The sequence below is a fragment of the Benincasa hispida genome, chromosome 1, assembly GCF_009727055.1.
Source record: "Benincasa hispida cultivar B227 chromosome 1, ASM972705v1, whole genome shotgun sequence".
Lineage (NCBI taxonomy): Eukaryota > Viridiplantae > Streptophyta > Magnoliopsida > Cucurbitales > Cucurbitaceae > Benincasa > Benincasa hispida.
Genome location: NC_052349.1, coordinates 67,619,643 through 67,645,389, shown reverse-complemented (window position 1 = coordinate 67,645,389; position 25,747 = coordinate 67,619,643). Strand labels below are relative to the sequence as shown.

Below are 25,747 nucleotides of genomic sequence, written 5' to 3'. Positions count from 1 at the left end.
AACTAATTGGAAAATACAAAATAATATTTACTGTAGTAAAATATTGTTATTATAATCTTAGATAGTGGGAAACATACCATAAAAGATTGACCCCATTAAAAGTACCTTATTTAATTTATTAACTAACTCAATAAAATTTTCTGGAGGGCTGAATGTGCTCAGAATCTCAGACATTGATGCCTTTTTCCTTCTTCTGCATAAATAGCTCTCTGTCACTGGATCTTTTCTGCTTTAAATAGGAATAAAACTATCAGAGTGAAATAATGACCCTGCAGGCTTGGTAGATGGTATTTTTTTTAAAAAAAAAAATTAATTTTTTATTGTGAATATTTACCTTGCTTCTGCAGGTATGGCAGAGCCTAGAGAAAAAGGGAGGGTGGCTGTTATGCTGGGGCCTGCCCTTATAGGGATCACTGTATTGGTTCATTTACTAGTCTGATTTGGCAGTGAGCGAAAGAGAGAGGCTGGATCGTATTGGAAGGCGACAAAATCAAAAAAAGAAGAAGGAAAAATGGATTTCTACAGCTCATTTCTTGCACTCTTGCAATTGCAAGGTTCTCTTCTCTATGTATTCATGGTGAGTTGTCAAATGATATGAGGTGGAGTGGAGAGACTTTGCTTTGCTTTGATAAGAAACTGGAATCGATCACTTGTTTCTAACGCAAAATCTCTCTGCCAGTCCTAAGATTAGGACCTTGGAAGAGTAACAAACCAAACCAAACAAAACAAAACAATATATATATACACACACACACAGAGAGAGAGAGAGAGAGAAAGGCTCTGACTTTGGGCACGGGGAAATGTGATCCTCCTTGTAAGGCTTAAGCTTTCCCCCACCTTCTTCTTATAACTCAAATCATTTTCCATTTTTTCCACTCACCATCTCTTTCCCACAATAATCATCAATATCATTTTGGCTATTGAAGACATGAAAAGAACATACTGGTGTTTTATATTGATTCTGCAATTAGCCTGTTGGGTTTCTGCTGCAGCCAGAACTTTTGCTCCAAATCATGCTCTCCTTCCTCATAAACAACAAGGTTTGTTTGTTTGTTTGTTACCAATATACTTGGATCTTTTTTCTTGTTGGCTTTCTCAATCCAATGATTACATCTACTTAGCCATAGGTCGTCTGGTTTTTTCTTTTGTTGCTGCCAGGTCTTATTTCAGGCTCTTTGGATTCAAAAGAGGTCAGCCCCCCTCTCCCACCTTTTATCTCTTTGTATGTGATCTGTTTGGTGAAATAATTCATTTTTTTGCTGTCTGTAAAGGCTGGTAAAGGTGTAAATGAAGAAGCATTCTATAGAGGGATGAGGAAAATAGGGTCAAGTCCGCCGAGCTGTGAGCACAAATGCTATGGATGCATTCCATGTGAAGCCATTCAAGTGCCTACAGCCACCAACAGGCACAGCCATGTGGGGGTCCAATACACTAACTATGAGCCTGAGGGTTGGAAATGCAAGTGTGGCCCTTCCTTTTACAGCCCTTGATTCTGAGACCAAAAAAAAAAAAAAAACAATAGAATAATAAAAAAAATAATAACCTTCCTTTTTCCATCATTTTCTTTGGCTTTTGCATCATTTCCCATCCCACTGTATAGAATTTCTTAATTGAAAGTTAGTTTCCAATATCTATGAGGTTCAATGTTAGTTTAGCAAAGTTTCTTTGTTTTCGTTTTTTGAAAATTAATTTTATTTCATTCATATTTTTTATCATAATTTGTATCTTTCTCAAATATAATATTTGAATTTTTAGTCCAATTTTAAAAACAAAAATAGTTTTTTGAAAATTACTTTCTAATTTTTAGAAGCTTTATAATTCTAGTCGATTACGCTCGTTTTGGCTTGGAATTTTTTTTGGTTGAATATTTTGTTTAATTACGAAATTTGGTAAAATTAGTTGTTTGATGAATTTAGAAGTTGCACTTTGGTTATTAAAAGTTAGCTGTATTTTAAACAATTTTTTTTAATGGCTGTTATCCAACTGAAATTTATTTATTGTTTCCATTTTTAACATATTTCAAATAGAAAACAATTCACATATTACCAAATTAAATAGAAAAAGTGTTACTCATTTAATATCGTAATGAGAAGGGCAATTTTCTAATTTTCACTGAAGCAAAATATTAAATTGGAACTAGAAATACTAAATTTGTAATGTAACTATAATATTTTTTAAAAAATTCAAATTTCGAGTAATAAAGTTTTTTTTTTTTTTTTTGAAGCATATATATTTTGAAAGTTATTAAGTTTTTATTAATATAATTTAAAAGAAATTTTCTTTAGAAGAAAAAAATTGAGCACGACGAAAAGGTCATGTCAATTGAATAAAAAAACAGTTAATTAAATTTAACCATTAAATCAATTGAAAATTGTGATGGAGTATTATTTAGACATTATTGTTTTTTTTTATATCACATGAGACCCATCACTTCAAAAGTCTTATCGACAAGAAAACTAAACTTTTGTCAATAATTTCATCCTCAACTTTTTCTTCTAATTATTTTAGAAAAGTTCAATAAAAAGACAAAGAAAATATAAAAATGAATTTAATAATTAATATTGAGCATTTCTATTTATTTTTTTAATGTAATTGTTATATAAACCCATCTTGATTTGACAGATTTGAGGATGTGATTCTCATTTTTTTCTGCCCAAGTATTATTGATTTGTAGGCTTTCCTCATACATGAATTATTTAATGCACATTTAGAAATTATTTTATTCTTGTTTTCTTTCTAAGATGGTTCATTATTAGATGTTTTTCTGTATACCTTTATTCAAAATAGTGTTGAATATTAAAATTAATAAACTTTGTAAGATAATATAAAAATTTTGACGAAACAATAACACTCTCTTGTGAATTAATTTAAACGATATAAGATCAAGCGTGAATTTAAAGTTGAAGAAAATGTTGCAAAAATATTGAAACAAAATTTATTTTTGTACCATCCAATATCTTAGTCCTTACCGTTATTTCGTTATTTTGTTCGGTAATTATTTTGAATTTGATTTTTGTTTTCGAAAATTAAACTTATATCATCTATATTTCTTATACTGATTTGCATTTTTTTTAAAGTATAATGATTAAATTCTTACCAAATTGAAAAAACATAAACAACTTTTTTAAAGGTATTTTTTTTAGTTCTCAAAATTTGACTTGATTTTTTAAACCATTAGTGAAAAGTAAATCATAAATAAAGAAATTTAGCAGTGGAAGTAATGTCGATAGCTTAATTTTAAAAAAAAATGGCCACCAACGGGGTCATAACCGATGATTGTGGTTATAATAATTAGTTAGCAAAATAATCCCAATTGATAAAAGAAAAAAAATGTTTTTTTTTTTGTTAATTTATAGTTGTTTTAAAATTTTGGATAATTACAATTAGTAACATTTTTAGAAATAATAACCAAATGTATAATATCATTTTTAAAAAATTGCAAATACAGACAAGTCAATTAGCGATAAACTTCTATCGTTGATAGACTCTTACCAGTGATATAGTCTATCACTAATAGACTCCTACCAATAATATGGTCTATCACCGATAGACTATTTAAATTTGTTCATATTTGTAATTTTTTTTTTTTACATTATGTTATATCAGCTAATATTTTTGGTCTAATATTTATATTTGCAACTGTCCCTAAAATTTTATTGACCAAGATAATTATTTTTTAAGATCATTATAGAATCTTAAAAGTTTATAGGGTTGAACATTTTTGTCCAAAGGTTCTTTTTTTCATCTCTCATGTTCCAATTGAATCCCACATTTTTTCAGCTTTAATGGGCAATAAAGTGGCCCATTTGCTTAAGTTTGTTGAGCTTGTTAGATGGTAGGCAAGTTATCTCATCCAATGCTTTGTATCTATGGGCTCACGACAAAATGTTTTTTTTGGTTTTATGTGTTCTCGTGAATTTTTTATTTTTATGTTACATTGTCTTGTCCTTACAATTATATCCACATAAGAATGTATGCATAATTATTTGTGTCTTGTCCTTACAACTATATCCACATAAGAATCTAGGCATAATTATTTGAAAAATTAGGTCCCGTTTGATAATTATTTAGGTCCCGTTTGGTAATCATTTAATTTTTTTACTTTCAACTTTTGAAAATTGTTCTTGTTTTCTCACAATTTTTTTTGTTTTCATTTTTACTATGTAAACATTTGAATTCTTAACCGAATTTCAAAAATAAAAACAAGTTCTTAAAGACTCTATTTTCTAGTATTAAAATTTTGGTTTGGATTTTTTTTTTAAAAAAAAATCTTAAAATAATGTATACAACAAAACATGAAAGTCAACCGAGGGATAATAAAAGACACTATCTCAATGTTATGTTTGAGAAATCCCTTTAGTTTAAATGAGCCCCACAACAATACTAAGAATAACTCCATTAACGAAATGATGAACAACCTCATTAAAGCTAAACAGATTTGCTTCAAAATAAGATTGATGATCAAGAAGAAAGAAGAACTTCTTCCTATCTTCAAAATAACTCTTCACAATCTAATTAATAGAACTAGATTGAAAGTTATAAACATGCATTCTAAAAAGAATACAAAGAAAGTATAAAGATTAGAGAGATTTAAGCTCTATGAGAAATATCCATTCAATTTGTGCTCAATAAGAAAAGAATATAGTTATAGATATATTAAATGAAAAGACATGATGAAAGGACACAACCTTTCATTTATGTAGTCTAGATTTGGCCAACAACCCTTCAACTTCATACATGAACCTCTTTATATAAATGTAAATACTTGAAACAAATAGGCACACCATGTATTAAAAATGGGAATGAATCTAGACTTTCAAATTCAATGTGTCTCTCGAAGCTCGATATGATGCACTTTGATTTTCTAAAAACATGTTGGCTATACATGAAAACCTTTTAAAAAATAGTTTCCTATCTAGTGCAAGTACACACTATCAACTAACTGTAGTAAATAGGAAATATTTTAAGTATCATGTCCCAAGGGAACATATGTAACAAAGTCCTCGATTAAAACAAAAAGAAATTTGTCAAGATAGTAATTGAAGGAAACCAAATTTGAAAATATTTTGAAGGATAATAACACCAAAAATGTGCTATTTTAGTGCCTATAATCTTACCCATTTATGATATTTAATGTGGTTAAATATTTATATTTGTAGGATCTCAAATAATATAAGCATTCTGAAGCATCACGGTCGTTCAGGGTAAATTTGGAGCAATTAGGAGCTAAAAGGACATCTGAGACTTCAAAGGGGAGAGAAAATGACAAAAGTGCCCCAAGCAAGAGTATCGCGGTGCCCTACAGTGTTACAACACGGTGCTCTTCACATAACACTAAAAATAGTGTAGCCGCATGATGTTGTCACACGGTTATAAAAACTACACTTCAGTTTTTAGGTTATATCTTTTTATCTGGGTGGCCGTTGTGGGTGGATGACCACTCATCTTCTTCATTTTTTGTCATTTATCCATCTACGACACTAAATTTTAGGAGGCTTTCCATCTTCTTTTTGGAATCAAGTCAAATGATGCCCATCATGTCAATTATGTGCTAAGGTATCTCATTCTAGCTTAGGTTTTAGGATTTATCTCTATTTTCATGTGCTTGTGTGTTTTCGAATCGAGTTTGATTGTGTTTGTTGGATTCAATTTTGATTTATATTATATTATGATCATATTATTGGATGCTTCTGAATTTTATGATTATTTCTTTAGATTAATATTTGATGCATGACATTTAAACTTATGTTGATTGCTAAGAAACGATAGGTTAGGGTAGCTTACAAATCGAATGCGATAAGTCTTGTTCTAACCAACCTAGGATTGAATTGAATGAATACTTAATTAGGCGCTTGAAAATTAAATATTCAACTTAACTTTGTCGTAGACCTTAATGCAATTGGGACAAACTTGAATTTGCATGTCTTTCATCAATTTAATTTGGACTAATTAGTTGATTAGGACGATTAATTGGCTTTTCCATTTAGTTCGGTTAGGCATAAACAAATATTTAATTCCAATGATGAGAATTCGATGATCGAGTATATAGAATAGAGAAATTTTCGTAATAACCCAAGCTAGGCTCTCTTCACATATTTATCTCAATTTTCACTTTATTCTATCTACTTTTATGTTATTTAAATTTTATTGCAATCAATCAATCTCATAACCCCACTTTTCGAATACCTAGAATTGTAAACTATTTAATTTGAAAACTCTTCGATTACTTGAGTTCGATCCGTGCTACCACTACTGCAAAATTAGGTATGAATGGTTAAATTATTTGGTCCAGAATTCGGCAACAAATTCGTCCCGGCCAAAGGGATGTTGTTTTGGCTAAAAATGAGGGATTCAAACATGTTGTAGCCTATCCTACAATTACAACTTGAAGGGATCGAATCCCAAGTGGAAACGTGTGATCGCCTTACATTTTGTTTTCGATTTTACATAAACATAATACGGTATAAAAATAATAACATAATGGATAAACAATCAAGATTAGCACACATTTAAGAGAAGAACAGAGGGAAGAGCTAAACCTTACCTTTGTAGATTCCCAAAATCTTCACGATTCCCTCCACGTCTTCTCCAAAACGTCTCTTCAATGATCAAGGGACACCACCGTAAGTGAAACCTTGTTATTTTCTAGGATCCCAAGAATTGGATGTGTGGTCTCCAAAACTTGGAAGAGGAAGAAGAAGTAGTAGAGAAAAGAAGAGAGATTTTAAGAGAAGTAGTAAGAGACTAGGATTCAGAATTTTTAATTCAACTGTGTCACAAACATGGGTCATGAAGACGTATTTATAGAGAGGAGGGGGTGACCTCTTCTTCTAGTCTTTTCTATTCCTACTCTAGTTCTAATTTAATTAAATAGCTTTTATAATTAATTAGTCTAATAATTAAACAACCATATATATTAAGTCCAATTTAATATATGGTTGTTTTTAATATAGAAAAATGAACTAAAATATTTACAAAATATAGCAAAATTTTAGAACTATCAATGATATATGCTGATAGACATTGATAGAATCTATCAGTGTCTATCAGCATATATCATTGATAGTTCTAAAATTTTGCTATATTTTGTAAATATTTTTAACAGTTTTACCACTTGAAATAATTTACCTTTAATATAATAAATAAATAAATAAACATCACATGTTTATTTATCTCTACTTCTAAAAAATTAATTAATTAACCATTAATTTATCAATTAAACGACTTATTAAATCATGTTTAATATAGAATTAATTAACCTATAATTATCACATATTTATATGTATATATCTCTTTAATATTTGAATCTTATTCAAATAATTTTCTCTCTTAATTATAGATCACATCTATAATTAATCATATTATATTAGTCTAATTAATATGCAATTGATTTGAACCGTTCTTAAGATAGAACAAATCATGTTTAATATAGAACAAACTGAGCCTCTCCCAAATATTTCATTTGGAATTGGGTCGCTAGCCAATTCTTAATTGAAGTTAGTAAGCCTACATCATTCCCAATGAGTAGGATATCGTCTACATATAACATTAGGAAAACTACTGAACTGTTGATGATTTTCTTGTAGACACAAGGCTCATTAACGTTTTGGTCAAAACTATAAGATTTGATCGCAGTATCAAACCTTATGTTCCAAGATTGAGATGCTTGTTTCAGTCCATAAATGGACCGATTTAGCTTGCAAACCTTTTGCTCTTGACTTTGGGCTATGATAAGTACATCGCTATAATTTCTTGACTTTATATTAGTGAATATATCTTTCCAAGGGCATACTGCCGCCCAGACGTAGGTGATAATGCACCGAACTGGGTTATTAAACTTTGTATTCTGTTCTGCTTTTAGTTTTTTGCATTTATTTATGATGTCTTTGGAAATTTCGTAACATTCTCTGTGACAAGTTTGATTGTATGTTAGATAACCTAAATTTTCAATTGGTGTCAGAACGGGTCACCATTACTTTGTTGGGGTTGATGCCCTAAAATCTCATGTCCTGTAGTTTGTAAACAGTTTGTACGAATGCTTATATTGTATAATATATGATATTTTACTTCACATCTTGATTTTGCTTAGTTGTATGTTTTAATTGCTTTATCACAAACTAATAAACATAAAATTCCTGGTTATCTGTATGTAATTTAAGCATGTATGTGGTGACATACAAGTGGATCATGTCTTAAGTGATAACTAAAATGGTATGTAGTATATGGATATAGGAGGGAAACCTTATCCTGGTAACGCTACGGATGCGGCCCGATTTGTGGAATGGTCACAAGTGTTGTGACTTGTCATAGATGGTTTGATCCTGATCATTCATGTAGAGGACATGCGAGCGGGGCGTCCTATACAAAGAGTTTGTATAAGACCTGACCACAAAGTGTTAATGTCTCGTTAATATACACCGTTCATGACAGAGACTTCACTTCACTAGGATGACCATAGGTAAAATGACCTCAATCCTGAGTGAGTTAGGAACTACTGCCATTGAGGGCGGTCCTTTGATTTGTATGGGTGTGAGTGGCCAGGTCGCTGATTCAAACCTACCATTTTGGGATTCGTCTGATTTGGGAGCTAGGAACTCAGCTACACAAGATGGAATTCACTTCTTCCCCGAAGCAGGGGCAAGTAGATAGATAGCTCCCTTAAGGGTTGATTCCAAGACTTGAACAATATGGCACCACACACCTTCTCTTGGCCCAAGAGGTGTTCATACATAGGTGGACTATGTTGTATTGTTCATTAGAGGAATCAATGGTACTTAAGGAGTGAGATGTAACTACAGAGGCAAAACGGTAAATTGGCGCAGCTGTACTTACAAGCATATGTGAAGGGTCATCGTACTCATGATTAATTATATCCAATGGACACAAAAATATATCTATGGCTAAAAGAGTTCAACTGTTGGTCTTTAGTGGAATGCCTGACAGTTAATGGATGGTGGATCTCGTGGCTAAAGAGTTTAGTCAGCTATTCATGTACCATTGGAGCTTCGAGCCACAGGTCCATAAGGTCCCCTAGGTAGCTTGGATAAAGTCGAGAATCAGTTTTTGGATCAGTTGGAAATATTCAAATTGACATGATATAATTGAACTGATTAATTATATATGATATAATTGACTAAATGTATGAGATACATTTTTTTTAGGAAATTAGATATAAATATGGTTTATATCAAGTGGAGGAGAAATTACTAGTAGATATATGATATCAAACTATAGGGTAAGAATATAATATGATTATATTCATTTATTAATTAAATTGGTTAATTATATGATAATTGGCCGAAAACCTCTCCTCGGTCGTGCGTTAGTGGGAGAATCCGTATTCGGTTATTGTAACTGAAGAATAAAATGAAAATTTGTTTCATTTTGCAAAGAGTTCGAAAAAAATCGCAATCGGTGTGAAAAACGTTTTGATCGCTTAGCCGAGAGCCTATACGATAGAGCTTCATCGCTTAAACGATCGCACACCCGTTTCTAAACGATCGCATACTTTTCTCTAAACGATCACATGCTTTTCTCTAAATGATCGCTTAGCTTCACTAAACGATCACCTAGTGTGCCGTGTTTTCTAAATGATCGTTTACCTATTACTAGACGATCGTTCAGTAAAACTTACACGATCGTGTAGCTTTACTAAACAATAAGCATCCCCGCTATATGATAGCCTTCTTCTACTTGCTTATCGTTCTACATGATCAACTCTTTCCTCATTCCTCTACCAAATTCACCAAAGACCATGCTTTAGATTCTCACTCCGAGAATACCAAAGGCTCTAATGGTGCTTGTTCGTGTAGACGATCGTGCTACTGTAGCTGACTGTTTTGCTGGGCGATAGATAATGTAGAGGTTGTTTCCATTGCGTTGAGTTTGAAGTGAAGAGAGTCTTCAACTAGTATGCGAACTTAATCCCTTTTATTTTATTTATCAAAGCATGTCGTTAATTAGTGTAAATTACATAACAATTTGATAGAATGTGTGTATGGTAATTTCGGTCACAATGAAATCGGAAAGATCCGAACGCGCTCATGGATGCTCTTCATTAAGAGATCCTTCATACTTATTGTGTTTCAATTTGAATTTCTTCAAATGGAAGGAATCAAAGAATGTGGTTCTACCACACGTCTCTTGATGCTGGATGGAACAAACTGATCATATTGGAAGGCTAGAATGACAACTTTCTTAAAGTCTATTGATCATACGGCATGGAATGGTAACTGGATGGAGTCCTCCTCAAATTATTGTTCCTAATGTTCGGAACAATCCTATGCCGGAAGCCGAATAGACTAATGCCGAGGGCATAGCATCCTCAGGGAATTCTCGTGCCCTTAATGCTATCTTTAATGATGTAGACAAAAATATCTTTTGTTTGATTAATATATATGTTTCTACAATGAAGCTTGGGACATCTTGACTGTTGCTCATGAGGAAACATAAAGAGTCGAGATATCAAGACTTCAGTTTTGGACCACTAAGTTTGAAAGATTAAAAATGTTTGAAGATGAAACAATTGTTGAATTTAATGTTCGTTTACTTAACATTGCTAAAGAATCTTTTAGTTTGGTGAGAATATCTCAGAAGAGAAACTGGTTAGAAAAGTTCTTAGATCTCTGACTAAGAGATTCGATATGAAAGTAACTGCTATAGAAGAAGCTCAAGATATTGCCAATATAGAGCTTGATGAACTCATAGGATCTCTATTAACTTTTGAGATAACTTTTGATAGGAAGATTGTCAAGAGAAATCAAGGCATTGCCCTACAATCTTCTGTAAATGATCAGTTTAAAGGTAAAATTGTAGAATTAAAAAGAATCTCTTGAACACTCGATATTCTTGCTATATGAACAGATAAACAAGATTCTAAAGTGCTTTGAAAACGAATCTGGGAATTATGTGCCTCGACATGTTAAAGAATGTGGAAGCACATATTCAAATCCTTAAAAATCCAAAAATTAGAAGAAAGATGTTGATACTTCAAGTAGTATTGATAAGAATAAAAGAGAATTCTTCCGGTGTAGGGAATGTGAAGGATGCGGTCATTATCAACCTGAATGTCAAAATTACCCCAAATGGCAAAATAAGAGTTATGTGCTAACTTTGTCTAATGAAGACACTAAAGATACCGGTGAATCTAAAAAATATGTCAGAGTTCTTGTTAGTAACATTTCTGAGGACATTCATAGGGGCAGAAGTCAAGAAAATTTGTGTATGGATAAAAGTAATGAACAATAAGAAGATTCCCCTGAATCAATTGAAACTTCTTATCGTACTTTACACCAACAATCGGTAGAGGATGTGAAGGTTATAAAGGTACAAAAGGAGAGGATAGAATCTCTTCTTGCAGATAATCGCAGGTTGATGACTACTATCTCAAAACTTACGCGTGATTTAAATCATATCAGGGCTGAAAAAGACATATGTATAAAATCTATGAGAATGTTAAATTCGGGAATTGATGTTCTGGAGAACTGAAAAATAGAAATGCTTTTGGTGATCTATCTAGTTTTGGTTCCGTTGGATCTAAATGCAAAGGTGCAAGTTATTATTCATCGAAAGGGAAACAAAAAATTAAGTTTGCCAAGAAAAAAAATATGCTCATGAAAATATACCAGAATCATCTAAACCCTCTATTAATTAAAAGCATGTGTCACCACATGTATCTTCAACATCTACACAGACATCCTCTCGGAAGTTTGTAAACTAAAACCAAGAGAGTGTGAATTTGTCATCATTATGGTAAAAAGGGTCACATCAGACCTTATTGTTTTAAACTTCATGGGTTTCTTAACAATTTATCATGGTCATCATTTGCACAAATCAGAAAAGATTATGTTCAAAAGCTTGTATCTTCTCTGTTGAAACAAGAGTGGCGAAAAAAATAGGGGTTTGATGCAATGTGGTACTTACATTTTGTCAATCTTGTTCAAAAGATGATTAGTATTTTGACAGTGGATGCTCAAGACATATGACAGGTGAGAAATAATTAATAACAAATATTTAGTCTTGTGAATCTGGTCATATCGTGTTTGGTAATGGGACAAAAAGAAAGATTCTTAGTAGCGGGCAAATCCAATATCCTGGTCTTTCCTCTCTTCAAGATGTCATGCTTGTGGAAATTCTAACAAAAAATCTTATCAGTATCAATCAGTTATGTGAGCAAGGCCTAAATGTTAGTTTCTCGAAAGACAAACGTTTGGTGATGGACAATGAAAAATCTCTCATAATGTCAAGTATGTGTTCTTTTGATAATTGCTACTTGTGGATTCCTAACGTTGTTGGTCATGTTTGTAGCATCTCTAATCACAATGAAGCTATGCTCTTGCTTAAAAGACTTGGTCAAGCTAGAAAACAAACTCCTACAAAACTTTCTCAGCTTCTCACTGATTATGCTCTCAAAAGTCTTCATATGAACTTAATGGGTCCTATCTTATTTTAAATTATTTTAGAATTCTATGCAACTAAAGGAATCTAACACGAATTGTCTTCTTAGCAAAATGAAATAATTGAGAGCAAATACAGTTTTCTTTAGGAGATCTCTTGATTTGATGCAACATACTAATCTTTTATCTTATCACTCTTGGGTTAAAGTTATTATTGTTGATTGTCATTTTTTCAATTGTCTTGCTCTTGGACTGTAGTATGTATCCCTAAATTATGGAACATGGAGGGGGAGGAATTCTAATAATGTCAAATATTTCCATATTTTTTGCAACACGTGTTATATCCTAACTGGTTGTGTATTGAGACAAAAATGGTTTCAAAGAAGTGATTATAGTATTTGTTTGTGATATTTTATCAACGGTCGAGCTCATCATATATTCACACTGAAGCATGCCCTGTTTATCAAGAAGTCAGAAAGAAAGCTAAGCATTTTTCAAATTTATGTTGATGACCCCGTTTTCAAAGAGATGTCTCAGAAGATGGTGAAACTTTTTGTCCTACACATGTAGACTGCGTTTGAAATGAGGTTGGTAAGAATAACCATATGGATGTTGTGGAAGTAGTTCAATTTATATTCCTTAGGGCAACTTTAGATCTTTGCATAATTGACTTATAGCAGTGAGAGAAAAATTGGAAGAAAAGGCATGATGTTAAACAGGTATTTTAACAATAAAAAACCTCACTGGACATGCACTCAGTCCACCAGGTATGTTTCTATAGATACTTCAATTAAGCTCATTTCCTCTCCTAAGGAACCTAAAGATAATAGATCTACTACTATATCTAGTACTTTTGTAGAGAAGTCCAGAAATGTGACTCCTCTTGACTTGCATGTGAGTTTTGAAGAATCTAGGGTTGTGAATGCTGACCAAATTACCTATAATATTGATAGTTCCTATGGAGTATGTGAACCCTGTTAACAATGTTGTTGATCATGTTGAGTTGTATGGTATTTTGGATATTGTGCAATACTAAAACCACTATGGATAATGTTGAACTGATTGTGTCTTCTGTTATTAGACATATCACACCTGCTGCAATTGTTGTGTCTGCTGTTACTTTTCATTTTGATGTTTTCACACAACTTATCTTTGGTAGTATTGAGATTTATTTTGTGAATTATATTGAATCGTTGGTGCCCACAAAGTTCATAATTTCTTGTACTGAAAGTGTGATTGAACATATTGTGGATGTTGAGATACTTGTTGAGCTTCATGTATTGTGTGAAGTCGTTATTGATATAACTGCCTTTGTTGAATCTGTGGGTAAAGCCATTGTGTCTCCTGATACTATTGTTGAACCAATTGTTGCAACTAAAAGTGCTGGTAATGTCAAACCTATGCTTATTATCACGTCTGAAAATGTAGAGAATGTTGAGGAAATTGAAATCACTGCTTCTGTTGCTTTTGGCATTAATTCCAAAGAAGCCGTTGATCTTGTTGTCACTGAGGATATTGATGATGTTTCTAATAATGTGTTAGAGGATTTCAGTGCTTCTATTGTGGAGTCTACTATTGTTGCTACTATGAATCGTTCTTTTGATTTAGATATGCATGAGAAAATGATTATTGATAGTAGTCTGTTGATCAAGTTGTGAGTATTAATTGTTTGGATGCAAAGAAAAATATCGTTGTTGAAAATGTTGACATAATTTAATCAAATATTTGATTGCATGATGTTGTAGATAAGGCTACTGTTAACAAAGAAGAAACTAAAGCTTCTGAAAATATCATTCCTGTTGTTTTGTGAATGTTGCATGTTACTATGTTGAGATTGAGCATGTTTCTGTTGTTACTTTCTAAAAGATTGCTGATGTTTCAGAAGATATTTTTGAAAAAGTTGCCCCAGTTTTAGTTTCTTCTGGTATTAATAATGCAAATAGTCCTGCTAAGTTAATACCATATGAAAAAGATCTTGTTGACTATGACCTGGTTAGAGGTTTGCCTAATTTGTCTATTGTGGTTCTTGAGAATGTTATTGCAGGGGGCTCTGCTTGTGATGTTCCTGAATTTATTTCTCCTAAGTATGATGTTATTAAAAAGAATATTGGAGATAGTGTTTTGATTGTAAAGTTTGTTGTTTGTATGAAGAGTTATGTGATTTGTCAAGATCTTGTTGGGATTGCTCCCGTTCGTCAGAGAAAGATAGTCCTCATCAGGTTGGAAATAATCAGTCTTCTAGAATTATAGTGAATAAATATCCTCCTATTGTTCTTGTTGTGCTCTGATTGATATCTCTGTTCTCTCTGAGAAGAGTTTTAGTTTGTGGCAATATGTGGTCAAGAGGCAAATTTTTGGTGAAAATGGGCTTTCTGAACAAGCTCAAGATTGTCTCGTTGAATTAATTGTTAAAGTTGGCATGATTAAAACTGTCTTAAATGTTGACCCCTACTACCCTCAGCTGGTTCATGAGTTCATTGTAAATCTCCCAAGGAATTTTGATAACACTACCAATCCTGATTTAAAAGGGTTCATATAAGAAATCACTGTTTTGTCTTCCTTCTAGTTGTTATAAATCAATTCTTGGAGAGTGAAGGATCCATGTTTGAGTTGGACCATCATCCTGTTACAAAAGAGCTTGTTATTGGTTTCACCGGTGGGGTTCATAAACTTTGGCTCAAGAATATGTCAATGTCAAATTGTTTCAACAATTTCATTTGTTTAACATTGTCCACAATATTCTACCGCTTGTAGGTATAGGTATTTTGCTTTCGGATGATATTGATGAGTTTTAAGTGTGACTAAATTTTCCTATTCAAAAGAGGATCTTTCTTCTTCTTCATTCTCAACAGGAATGAGTTGTAATCTTCCTATTAATGACTACGATAACTTTTACAGGATACGTACTACATTGGTGTCAAATGAGTTTTTAGGGAGCAACTGTAATTACAAGTTTAGCTAGCGCCATACCCGTAGAAGCAGGTGAAGCTCCTCATATTTATCCTCATGTTGGAGCATTATATTGGGACTGGTATCCTAAATCTCTTAGATTCTCATGGTTTGTAATGTTGTAAATAAAATTTGTTTATTCAACAAAATAATGTTATTTTTCGACCTTTTATTCGTATTAACTTGATTCAATAAACTAAAATTCGTAGTTATTTTATACAAACTTAAACATGTATGTGATTGACATACAAGGTTGGATCATATTTTAAATAATAACCAAAAAGGTCTGGATAAGGTTGGGGCCTTATCATTGCGTCACTAGGATATGACCCACCGATTGTTACAAGAATTGTAAAGTGTTACAAACGATGTGATCCTAATCGTTCATGTGGAGGTATGTGAATGTCCATGATGCAACATATAATTATTGAAATCTGTAACATGCAAAACACCAAAATGGAAACAACCAAGAAATGACTCAAAAAAATAAATAAAACAAAAAACAAACAAAAAATAAAAATAAAAATAAAAATAAGAACAAAAATAAACTAATGTACACCCTAAATTAAGATTAGTTAAATATTTTAAATATTAAAAGAAAATCAAAACAAATTCCCCAACAACGGCACAAAAAACTTGGTGCGGCGTGCAAGTGAACGCGATCAAGTTGTAGTAATTAAAACGACATAAAAGGACGAGTATCGTCCTTTAGGAATCAAATTGATATTCTTTTAGCTATTCTGAGATCGTCCCAATTTTATTTAGAGACCGACTCGTGATGTAAGATAATTAAAACTAACTAAGAAACAATAAAAGTGATCAAATATGAAGAATTATCAACTAAGAGATGTTCTAGGGAATAAAGTTCATAAAATGTATTATTGAATCCACATGCTTTGACTCCCGAAGTAATTAACACAACATCTAGATCTAAAAGTCCTTCATCCGAATTGAATCTTTTGCAAATAATATTTTCTCATGCCAATTAAAGATGTTAGACATATTTAAATAATAATATGTTTAATTAAAGTATGGGCTATGTATGTAGATTAATAATTTATTTTATTAGATTGAGCCCTATTATGTGATCTAATTAATTAAGCCCTAGATTCCTAATTGAGTATGGACTTAATGGGTAGAAGCTCATTCCTAGTTAATTAGGGTTTAATGGGAACCCTAATTGAACTATTATATAAAGACCTTAGAGCTATGGTCCCTAATATACAAAAACAATAAGCACTTAGTCTTTCTTGAATCCCATCTAGAGAGAGATTCCACTAAAGGTGTTCAAAAAAACCGAAGACCCGAAAAAACCGAGAAACTCAACCCAACCCAGCTAGTTTGAGTTGGTTAAAAAAAATGGTTTGGTTTGGGGTTTTTTTTTTAATGAACCCGAATAGGTCGTTTCGATTCTTGAGTTCGTAGGAAAACCGTTCGGTTTGAATCGAACCGACCGAGAGACTAGATGATCGCTTAACAAGTCCAAACGATCGTTTACAAAATACTATACGATCACTTAAATTATCTACATGATCGCTGAGCTTCGTTACATGATTGCTGAGTAACAAAATGCTATTCGATTTCCTACCCAATGCTACACGATCGCTGAGCTCGGCTAAACGATCACTTAGCTCTGCTACATGGACGTTGAGTAACAAAATGCTATACGATTACCTACCTAATGCTATACGATCGTCTATCCAATGCTATATGATTGCCTACTAAATGCTACACGATCGCTGAGCTTGGCTACACGATCGCTTAGCTCTGCTACACGATTGCTGAGTAACAAAATGCTATACGATCGCCTACCAAATGCTATATGATCGCTGAGCTCGGCTACATGATGACGGGTAGAAATGCACGTCATTATAGGTCTTTTATTTAGAATTATGAGGGCTGTTAAGTAGAATATGCGGCGAATATGAATTCTTACATTTAGTCTATATTCTAATGCTACATTTAGTGGGTTTCTGTCCATTAAAAAAATCAAATATTTGAATTATGTGGTTTTCTTTTATGAATTAATAATATTGATTGAATTTGGTAGTTTTAAGACTAAAATTGATCGAAGATCTTGTACTTTTAAGTATTAATCAATCAAAATTAATCAATCCTGTCGATAATTCTCAATTAATTAGTTGGGAACCTTTTTAATTGGTTTAAATTTGTGAATTTATGTTTAAATTTGTTGTGGTTTTAAATTTAAATTTGATTGATTTTGTGGTAAATTTAAATTTAAATTTGGTTGATATTTTAATGAATTTAAATTTAAATTTGATTGATAATGTTTGGCGATTTTCACATGTTTATGTTGTTTTAGTTGTATTATATGTATGCAATTAGTAAGTAAATATTGGTAAAAACTATTTGGTGTTCTTCCTCTTTTATTTTTGTATAATAATATTATTATATTATTGTATCTTATATTTTAGATTGAAATGGTAAAAAATAATATGTTACCAAAGTAGCCTCTATTATCTAGATCGGTTTAGTTATGAAATATAAGATGTGAATATTTATGAATTTATACAGATAATTATCGGCCCAAAGAAAGATAATTATTTGGCCAAATTGTGGGTATGCATGTGGTAATGAGTATGTGGCAACTATATGTTGGGAACGTTCTAGAACTCGCAGTTCGTGTTAAACATTCTATTCTATCAATAACAATGACTTGTTGATTTTGCATCTTATTATCAAAATCCAATAAACGCATCATTGACTATAGTCTGAATGTTGTAACTTTATGTAATGACTTAAACAGGATCAATTTGACAGTATATAGCCTAAATGGTCTTATAAGTATATGGATGAAATTGGGTATCTCATCCTGGTAACACTATTGGATGCGGTCCACTCAGTAGTTGTTACAAGAAGTTGTAAGGTGCTATAAACGATATGATCCACAAATCGTTTATGTTGAGACATGAGAGTGGGGGCATCCTATGCAATGAGTTTGCATATAGACTAGACCACGAAAATAGTCACTTTTCTTTATAACGACCGTTTACTGTTAAAACTGACTATTTCATTTATTATATAACCTAGGTTAACTCGATCTTAATCCTGAGCTAGTTATGAACTCCTGTTTGTTCGGGATTATCCTTTGATCTGCAAATGGTGAGAGTAGTCCAACAACACTGCTCAATAAGCTTACCATTTTGGGAATAAGACCGGATGAATAGCTGGGGACATAGCCTTGTAAGATGGAATTCACTCCTACCTTATTTAGGGTTAGTAGATACATGTTCTCTTAAGTACTGACTCCAGGTCTTGAACAATCGGGGCCTCGCCTTCTTATGATAGAGAAAGGATTTGATTAATAAAGATTATGAATCAGAATTATTCATTAGAGGAACAGTAAGAACTTAAGGAACAAGATGTAACATAAGAGTAAAACGGTATTTTTGACGTAGCTGTGATTACGAACAACCTGTGAATGATTGACTTACTAATTATGATTATTAAGTGGACATAATATATCTATAGTGAGGGGAGTTAAACTATGGGCTATAGTGGGGTGTCCCATTAGTTAACGAACAGGGTTTAGATCGGACTAATGAGTTTAGCTGATTAATCTCGAATCGTTGGAGCCCATGATCTGTAGGTCCACGAGGTCCTCCTACTAGCTCATAAATGGATGAGCTTTATGGTAGCTTGAGAAATTAATTTGAAACGTTCAAATTAAATGGAACAAAAGAATATATATATTTACATATGATTTAAATATATGAAGATGATTATTGTACAAAAATTAATTTAGTATTTGAAATTAAATTAATTAATATTTTAAATTAATTTATGACATTAATTTAAAAAAATCAATTTTCAATTAAAATGGTTTAGAATTCATTTTATGTTTTTTTTTAAAAAAAATGAAAATCGTTTTGCATATTGCACAAAATGGGAAATGAACTTTTTCCATTACCTTCATCTTCATGCTCACACAAAGGCCATCATCTTCTCTTCATTGATTCTCCAAGCATGAGCTGTAAGCCATACACTTCACTTCTTTGCATGTTCATCTAAAATATATAAAGAAGATTGAAATCATTTGAGAAGAATGAATGTAGAATTTTTTAAAGGAAAACTGCTATTAGAAGAAACGGTTCTTCTTGTCGGCTGCTGTGAATTCTTCTTTGTTCTTCACCTTTTTAAGTTGTTCTTGAGTCCCAAAACTTTGCCTAAAGCTCCAAGAGCATAGTAGGGAAGGCTTTGAGGTGGTTCATGGTGATATCAAGTGAAGACTGCTGCTGTACACACGGTTTCTTGGAGAGTTCATCAAAGGTATGATCTTAAAACCCTGTTTTTAGAAAAGCATGCTTTAGTTTCTACCAAAATTAATGAATTTGAATACTTATGGATCCTTGATACTTCCGTTGCATGTTATTTAACTCTTTCAATTTGTATCAGAGCATCTTTTAAGCTTTCAATTCGGTCTAATATTGGTGTGGTGGGTGTTTTTCATGATATATATGAAACTGATGCACTGCTATGATTTTCTAAGTTTTGGCATCTTAATTCTCTTTAATTTCTTAATTAAATTTGTAATTGGCTATTGTTTGATGAGAATATATGTGTTAGCAAGAGTCTGTAATTTATTTGGAGTCATTAGAGTTGAAATTAAGATGTAATTGAAGAAATAAGCGAAGGAGGCCGAGCTGCTATTCCAGTATTTTTCTGCTTCTACTCAAATTTGTTGCTGAGGTCCAGTTGCTAAGCGATCGTTTAGCTCCAGACGTTACACGATGAGAAGAAAAGCTAGATGATCGTTTAATAATATGCGCTGGTCATTGTGATGTTGAATGCTAAACGATCGTGTACCTACAGGAGCTAAGCGATGCGTTCATTTGCTATATGATAGCATTACGCGATCGTTTAGATTTGTCGTGGAAACTAAACGATATATTGAATTTGCTAAACGATGACACTATACGATTGTTTATCTACGATGTGCGCTAAGCGATGCGATGAAGTGCTACACGATAGCACTGAGTGATCGTTTGGTCGCGAAGTTAAGCGATCGTGTAGATAAATGCTATGTGACGAGATGATGTTCTATACGATGAAGCTAAGCGATCGTTTAGCTACAACGGATACTAAATGATGACTTGAATGTGCTGGGTGATGGTGTTAAGCGATCGCTTAATACTATGCGATGGAGCTAAGCAATTGCACGATGATGGAACTAAGCGATCGTCTAGTCCTATGCGATAAAGCTAAATGATCGTTTAGCTTTCAGCAAACACTAAGAGATCATGTAATTCCTCTCAACTTAAGGCGATGACACTAGACAATTACCTTCAGTGCTACACGATCGGCCTTAACAACATTTTGAGGTTGGACCAAGAGCAGTCGGTAGGTTCAATCCGGTTCAGCCTCAGATGGTTTTGGTTGGTCTGGTTCAGGCTTTGTTGGTACAGTTCAGACTCATCCAACCCGGTTCAAGTTGTTTGGGTTCGGTTTGGAGCGGTTCGAGCGATTCAAAGATGGTTATGAAGCTATTTGTAATAATTAGCCATCTGTTTGCTTGTTTATGCCAAAACGAAAACCATAACAGTTAGTATTTAATTGTTTATGCATGAGATGTATGTGATAATTAAATAATTCATGTATATGCATACAATATGCCATGTAGATTTAAAACCCCACTGTAGGAAGCATGTTACATGCATTGAAAGTATGTTATAATTGTTATAATGTATAGTATGCATGTTAGGATTGTGTTTAATACAATAGTTATATTAGATACCTTTGTTGAATGTTGTGGATGTTAAGCATGTCTAAATTTTGTAAGTTGTTAGCGGGTCATACTTATAAGAATTACTAAGTGTTAGTAAAGATCTTGACAAAAAATGATAACCAAAAGAACTATTGGAATATGAGTTATTCTAGATAATAGTATTTAGTCAAGAAATGTCTTGCTTCTGTGAAGGAATTCTTGACTACCCCATGGTAGTACTTGTTCTAAATCACTAAAGTGTCGTTGCAAATAAATAAGGATTTATTGGGTACTTTATTAGTTTTGCTAAAATGGGTTTAGATGCATATTTAATAGAGTATTTAAAATGTTTCAGCAATGTCGAACTTGATTATACAACTACTTGCTTTTGACAAATTTAACGGAGAGAATTACTCGAATTGGAAATCGAATATCAACACAATATTAGTAGTAGACGATTTGAGGTTTGTGTTAATGGAGGAGCATCCTCCAGTTCCCAGTTCAACGGCGACCGGAAATGTTCGGGATGTTTATGATAGGTGGGTGAGGGCGAACGAAAAAGCACGGGCCTATATCATGGCAAGTATATCTGATGTACTCAACAAGAAACATGAGGTCATACCCACAGCTCGTAAGATCATGGTATCATTACAGGAGATGTTCGGGCAACCGTCATCGTCTGTTAGTCATGAAGCCAACAAATATGTGTATGTGACACGTATGAAGGATGGAACCAATGTAAGAGAACACGTTGTTGACATAATGGTCCATTTTAACATCGCGGTGGCTCACGGGGCTATGATAGACGAAACAAGTCACGTGAGCATGATACTGGAATCTCTTCCGGAGAGCTATCTGCTTTTCAGGACAAATGTTATCATGAACAAAATCACTTACAACTTAACAACGCTGTTGAATGAATTGCAAACTTATCAATCGATGATGAAACTTAAGGAAAAAGAAATAAATGTTATTTCTAAACCAAAAAAGTTTTACAAAGGGACGTGGTCCACGTCTGGTATAAAACCCGTTGATGATAAGAAAGTTGGTCCTTCTTCTTCTAAAGATAAAATCGTTCAAATGAAGAAGAAAGGAAAAGGAAAAAAGAAAACCCCTGCGAAGAAAAACAAAAACAAAACTCCCAAGGGAAAATGTTTCCATTGTAGAGAGTTGGGCATAGAAAGTATAATTACCCAAAATATCTGGCTGAAAAGAAAGCAGAAAAAAATAAACAAGGTAAACATGATTTACTAGTTGTTGAAACATATATAGTGGAAAATTCTCACCTTACCTGGATATTATATTCAGGCGCCGCTAATCATGTTTGTACTTTTCTACAGGAAACTAGTTCTTGAAGAAGACTTTCTGAATATGAGATGACATTCAAGGTGGGCAAGTTGAAGTCATCTTAGCTGAAGCAGTGGGAGATGTGAAGTTGTTTTTTGGAGATTCTTTCATCTTACTCAAGAATGTGTTCTTTGTACCTAAGATGAAAAGAAATCTGATCTCCATTTCTTGTCTTTTAGAGAATATGTACAATGTATCTTTTGAATATAATGAAGTGTTTATTTAATCAAGAGGTGTTCATATTTGTTCTGCTAGACTTGCAAATAACTTATACATATTGCAACCAACGGAAGCAAAAAACTATTTTAAATATAGAAATGTTTAAAACGTTTTAAACTCATAATAAAAAGCGGAAAATTTCTCCTAACGCCTATCTTTGGCACCTCAGGCTTGGTCACATTAATCTCAACAGGATATCAGTACTTCGTCAGTGATTGGTAAGAAACGGTCATCTAAATCAGTTAAAAGACAATTCCCTACCTCCATGTGAATCATGCCTTGAGGGAAAAATGACGAAAAGATCTTTTTCTGACAAAGGTCTTCGTGCTAAAGAACCTCTTGAACTTATACATTCAGACCTTTGTGGTCCGATGAATGTTAAAGCTCGAGGAGGATATCAGTACTTCGTCAGTTTTATTGACGATTACTCTCGATATGGCTATATTTACTTAATCAGTCACAAGTCTAAAACTCTTGAAAAGTTCAAAGAATTTAAGGCTGAGACTGAAAATCAGTTAAGTAAAAGAATTAAAACACTTCGATCTGATCGAGGTGGTGAGTATATGGATTTCAATTCCATAACTATCTAGTAGATCATGGAATTCAATCTCAACTCACAGCACCTGGAACACCACAACAAAATGGTGTTGCAAAAAGGAAAAATCGAACCTTGTTAGACATGGTTCGGTCTATGATGAGTTATGCTCAATTACCTCAATCCTTTTAAGGATATGCAGTACAGACTACAGTTTATATTCTGAACGTTGTTCTGTCCAAAAGTGTTTCAGAAACACCATATGAATTGTGGAAAGGACGCAAAGCAAGTTTACGTCATTTCCGCATCTGGGGTTGCCCAGCACACATGTTGGTACATAATCCTAAAAAATTGGAAACACGTTCGAAATTATGTCTATTTGTAGGATATCCCATGTAGACAAAAGGAGGATAATTTTATGATTCCTAAGAAGACAAATTGTTTGTATCGACAAATGCAACATTCTTGGAAGAGGATCATATTAAAAATCATCTACCTCATAGTAAACTAATATTGCAAGAACTGTCTAAAGATACTACAGAAAGATCAACAAGAGTTGTTGATCAAGCTGGTCTATCAACAACGGTTGTTGTCCCGTCATGTCCAGCCGAAGAGTTGGGAATGCCTCGTCGTAGTGGAAGGGTTATTCAACAACCTGAATGATACATGGGTTTAATAGAAACTCAAAACATCATACAAGATGATGATTTAGAGGTTCCATTAACCTTTAAGAGGGCAATGGAAGATGTTGACATGGAACAATGGATAAAAGCCATGGATGATGAAATGGAGTCTATGTACTTCAACTCAGTCTAGGAACTTGTAGATTAACCACAAGGTGTTACACCTATAGGTTGTAAGTGGATATACAAGAGAAAACAAAACTGAAAAGGTACAGACCTATAAAGCAAGGCTCGTGGCAAAGGGTTTTACCCAAAGAGAAGGAGTTGATTATGAAGAAACTTTTTCTCCTGTTGCCATGATTAAATCAATAAGAATACTTCTTGCCATTGCCACATATTATGACTATGAGATATGGAAAATGAATGTCAAGACAGCTTTTTTGAATGGCTATCTTGATGGAAGTAGTTTTATGTCTCAACTAGAGGGGTTCGTCAAAAAAGGATAGGAACAAAAAGTCTGTAAGCTTAATCGATCCATTTATGGATTGAAACAAGCGTCTAGATCGTGGAATATAAGATTTGACACTGCGATCAAATCTTATGGCTTTGAACAAAATGTTGACGAACCTTGTGTATATAAAAAAAATAGTCAATAAAACTGTAGCATTCTTAGTTTTATACGTTGATAATATCTTGCTCATTGGGAATGATACAAGTTTTCTTGCAGACGTAAAGAGATGGTTAGCATCACAGTTCCAAATGAAAGATTTGACTGATGCTCAGTATGTTCTAGGAATACAGATCTTTCAAGATCGAAAGAATAGAACATTGGTATTGTCTCAAGCATCTTATATTGACAAGATGTTGTTAAGATATAATATGCAAAATTCCAAGAGAGGTTTATTACCTTTCAGGCATGGAATTCGTTTGTTGAAGGAACAAAGTCTTAAGACACCTCAAGAGGTCGAGGAGATGAACAAAATTCCATATGCTTCTGCAATTGGGAGTTTGATGTACACTATGTTGTGTACACGCCCCAACATATGTTTTGCAGTTGGAATCATCAGAAGGTTCCAATCTAATCCTGGATATGGTCATTGGACCGCTGTAAAAAATATCCTCAAGTATCTAAGAAGAACGAGGGACTATATGCTTGTGTACAGACTTAAGGATTTGATCCTTACGGGATACACTGATTCTGATTTTTAGATTGACGTAGATTCCAGGAAATCTACCTCAGGATCAGTTTTCACTCTTAATGGATGAGCTATAATTTGGAGAAGCATCAAGCAAAGTTGTATCGCTGACTCTACCATGGAAGTGGAATACGTGGCTACATGCAAAGCTGCTAAGGAAGTAGTATGGCTACGCAAATTCTTAGTTGATTTGGAAGTCGTTCCAAATATGCACCTGCCTATCACACTGTATTGTGACAACAGTGGTGCAGTTGCTAACTCAAAGGAACCCAGGAGTCATAAGCGTGGAAAACACATTGAGAGAAAGTACCATCTCATCCAGGAGATCGTACACAGAGGCGACGTGCTCGTCACAAAGATAGCCTCTGAAGACAACCTTGCTGATCCATTCACGAAGGCCCTCTCGGCTAAAGTTTTCGAGGGCCACCTACTTGGACTAGGACTCTTAGTAGTGTAATCTAAGGCAAGTGGGAGAATGTCTATGGTATTGTAGATGCCCTAGTTTATTGTATTTTTCCCATTATGTATCTCAACATTATATTATATATATTTGTTCTCACTGGAGTTTTAGTCCAAGTGGGAGATTGTTGGAAATGTCCTAAAACTCGCAGTTCGTGTTAAACATTCTATTTTATCAATAACAATGACTTATTGATTTTGCATCTTATTATCAAAATCCAATAAACGCATCCTTGGCTATAGTCTGAATATTGTAACTTTATGTAATGACATAAACAGGATCAAGTTGACAGTATATA

The 25,747-nt window shown here is 33.2% G+C and overlaps 2 protein-coding genes and 1 long non-coding RNA gene across 4 annotated transcripts in view; all 3 read left to right on the top strand.

Moving 5' to 3' along the window:
* Window positions 1–465: 465 nt before the first annotated feature.
* Window positions 466–1,632, top strand: LOC120090706 (EPIDERMAL PATTERNING FACTOR-like protein 3). 2 transcript variants are annotated; one of them, XM_039048432.1, is made up of 3 exons: window positions 466–1,040; window positions 1,128–1,190; window positions 1,272–1,632. In XM_039048432.1, the coding sequence occupies exons 1-3, from the start codon at window positions 1,014–1,016 to the stop codon at window positions 1,488–1,490; spliced, it is 309 nt and encodes a 102-aa protein (XP_038904360.1). In that variant the 5' UTR covers window positions 466–1,013; the 3' UTR covers window positions 1,491–1,632. The 2 variants fall into 2 exon arrangements, with proteins under 2 accessions (XP_038904360.1, XP_038904354.1); XM_039048426.1 differs by having other exon boundaries at window positions 600–1,040; window positions 1,159–1,190.
* Window positions 1,633–12,853: 11,221 nt separating this feature from the next.
* LOC120073541 lies at window positions 12,854–14,900 on the top strand. Its single transcript, XR_005480764.1, has 2 exons — window positions 12,854–12,982; window positions 14,440–14,900. It is a non-coding gene; the product is annotated as an uncharacterized LOC120073541 (long non-coding RNA).
* A 6,526-nt stretch (window positions 14,901–21,426) lies between these two features.
* Window positions 21,427–25,747, top strand: part of LOC120078705 — a 53,183-nt gene continuing 48,862 nt past the window's right edge. Inside the window, exon 1 of the mRNA XM_039033003.1 lies at window positions 21,427–21,888. Within this exon, the coding sequence (XP_038888931.1) occupies window positions 21,427–21,888 (462 nt within the window). The remainder of the gene's footprint in view (window positions 21,889–25,747) is intronic.

What these genes read in the sequence shown, in the direction of transcription:
- LOC120090706 (XM_039048426.1), top strand. Translation starts at nt 929, where the DNA reads ATGAAAAGAACATACTGGTGTTTTATATTGATTCTGCAATTAGCCTGT. An exon ending in CCTTCCTCATAAACAACAAG is followed by an intron (nt 1,041 to 1,158) that starts GTTTGTTTGTTT and finishes TGTTGCTGCCAG; the next exon opens with GTCTTATTTCAGGCTCTTTG. An exon ending in GCTCTTTGGATTCAAAAGAG is followed by an intron (nt 1,191 to 1,271) that starts GTCAGCCCCCCT and finishes CTGTCTGTAAAG; the next exon opens with GCTGGTAAAGGTGTAAATGA.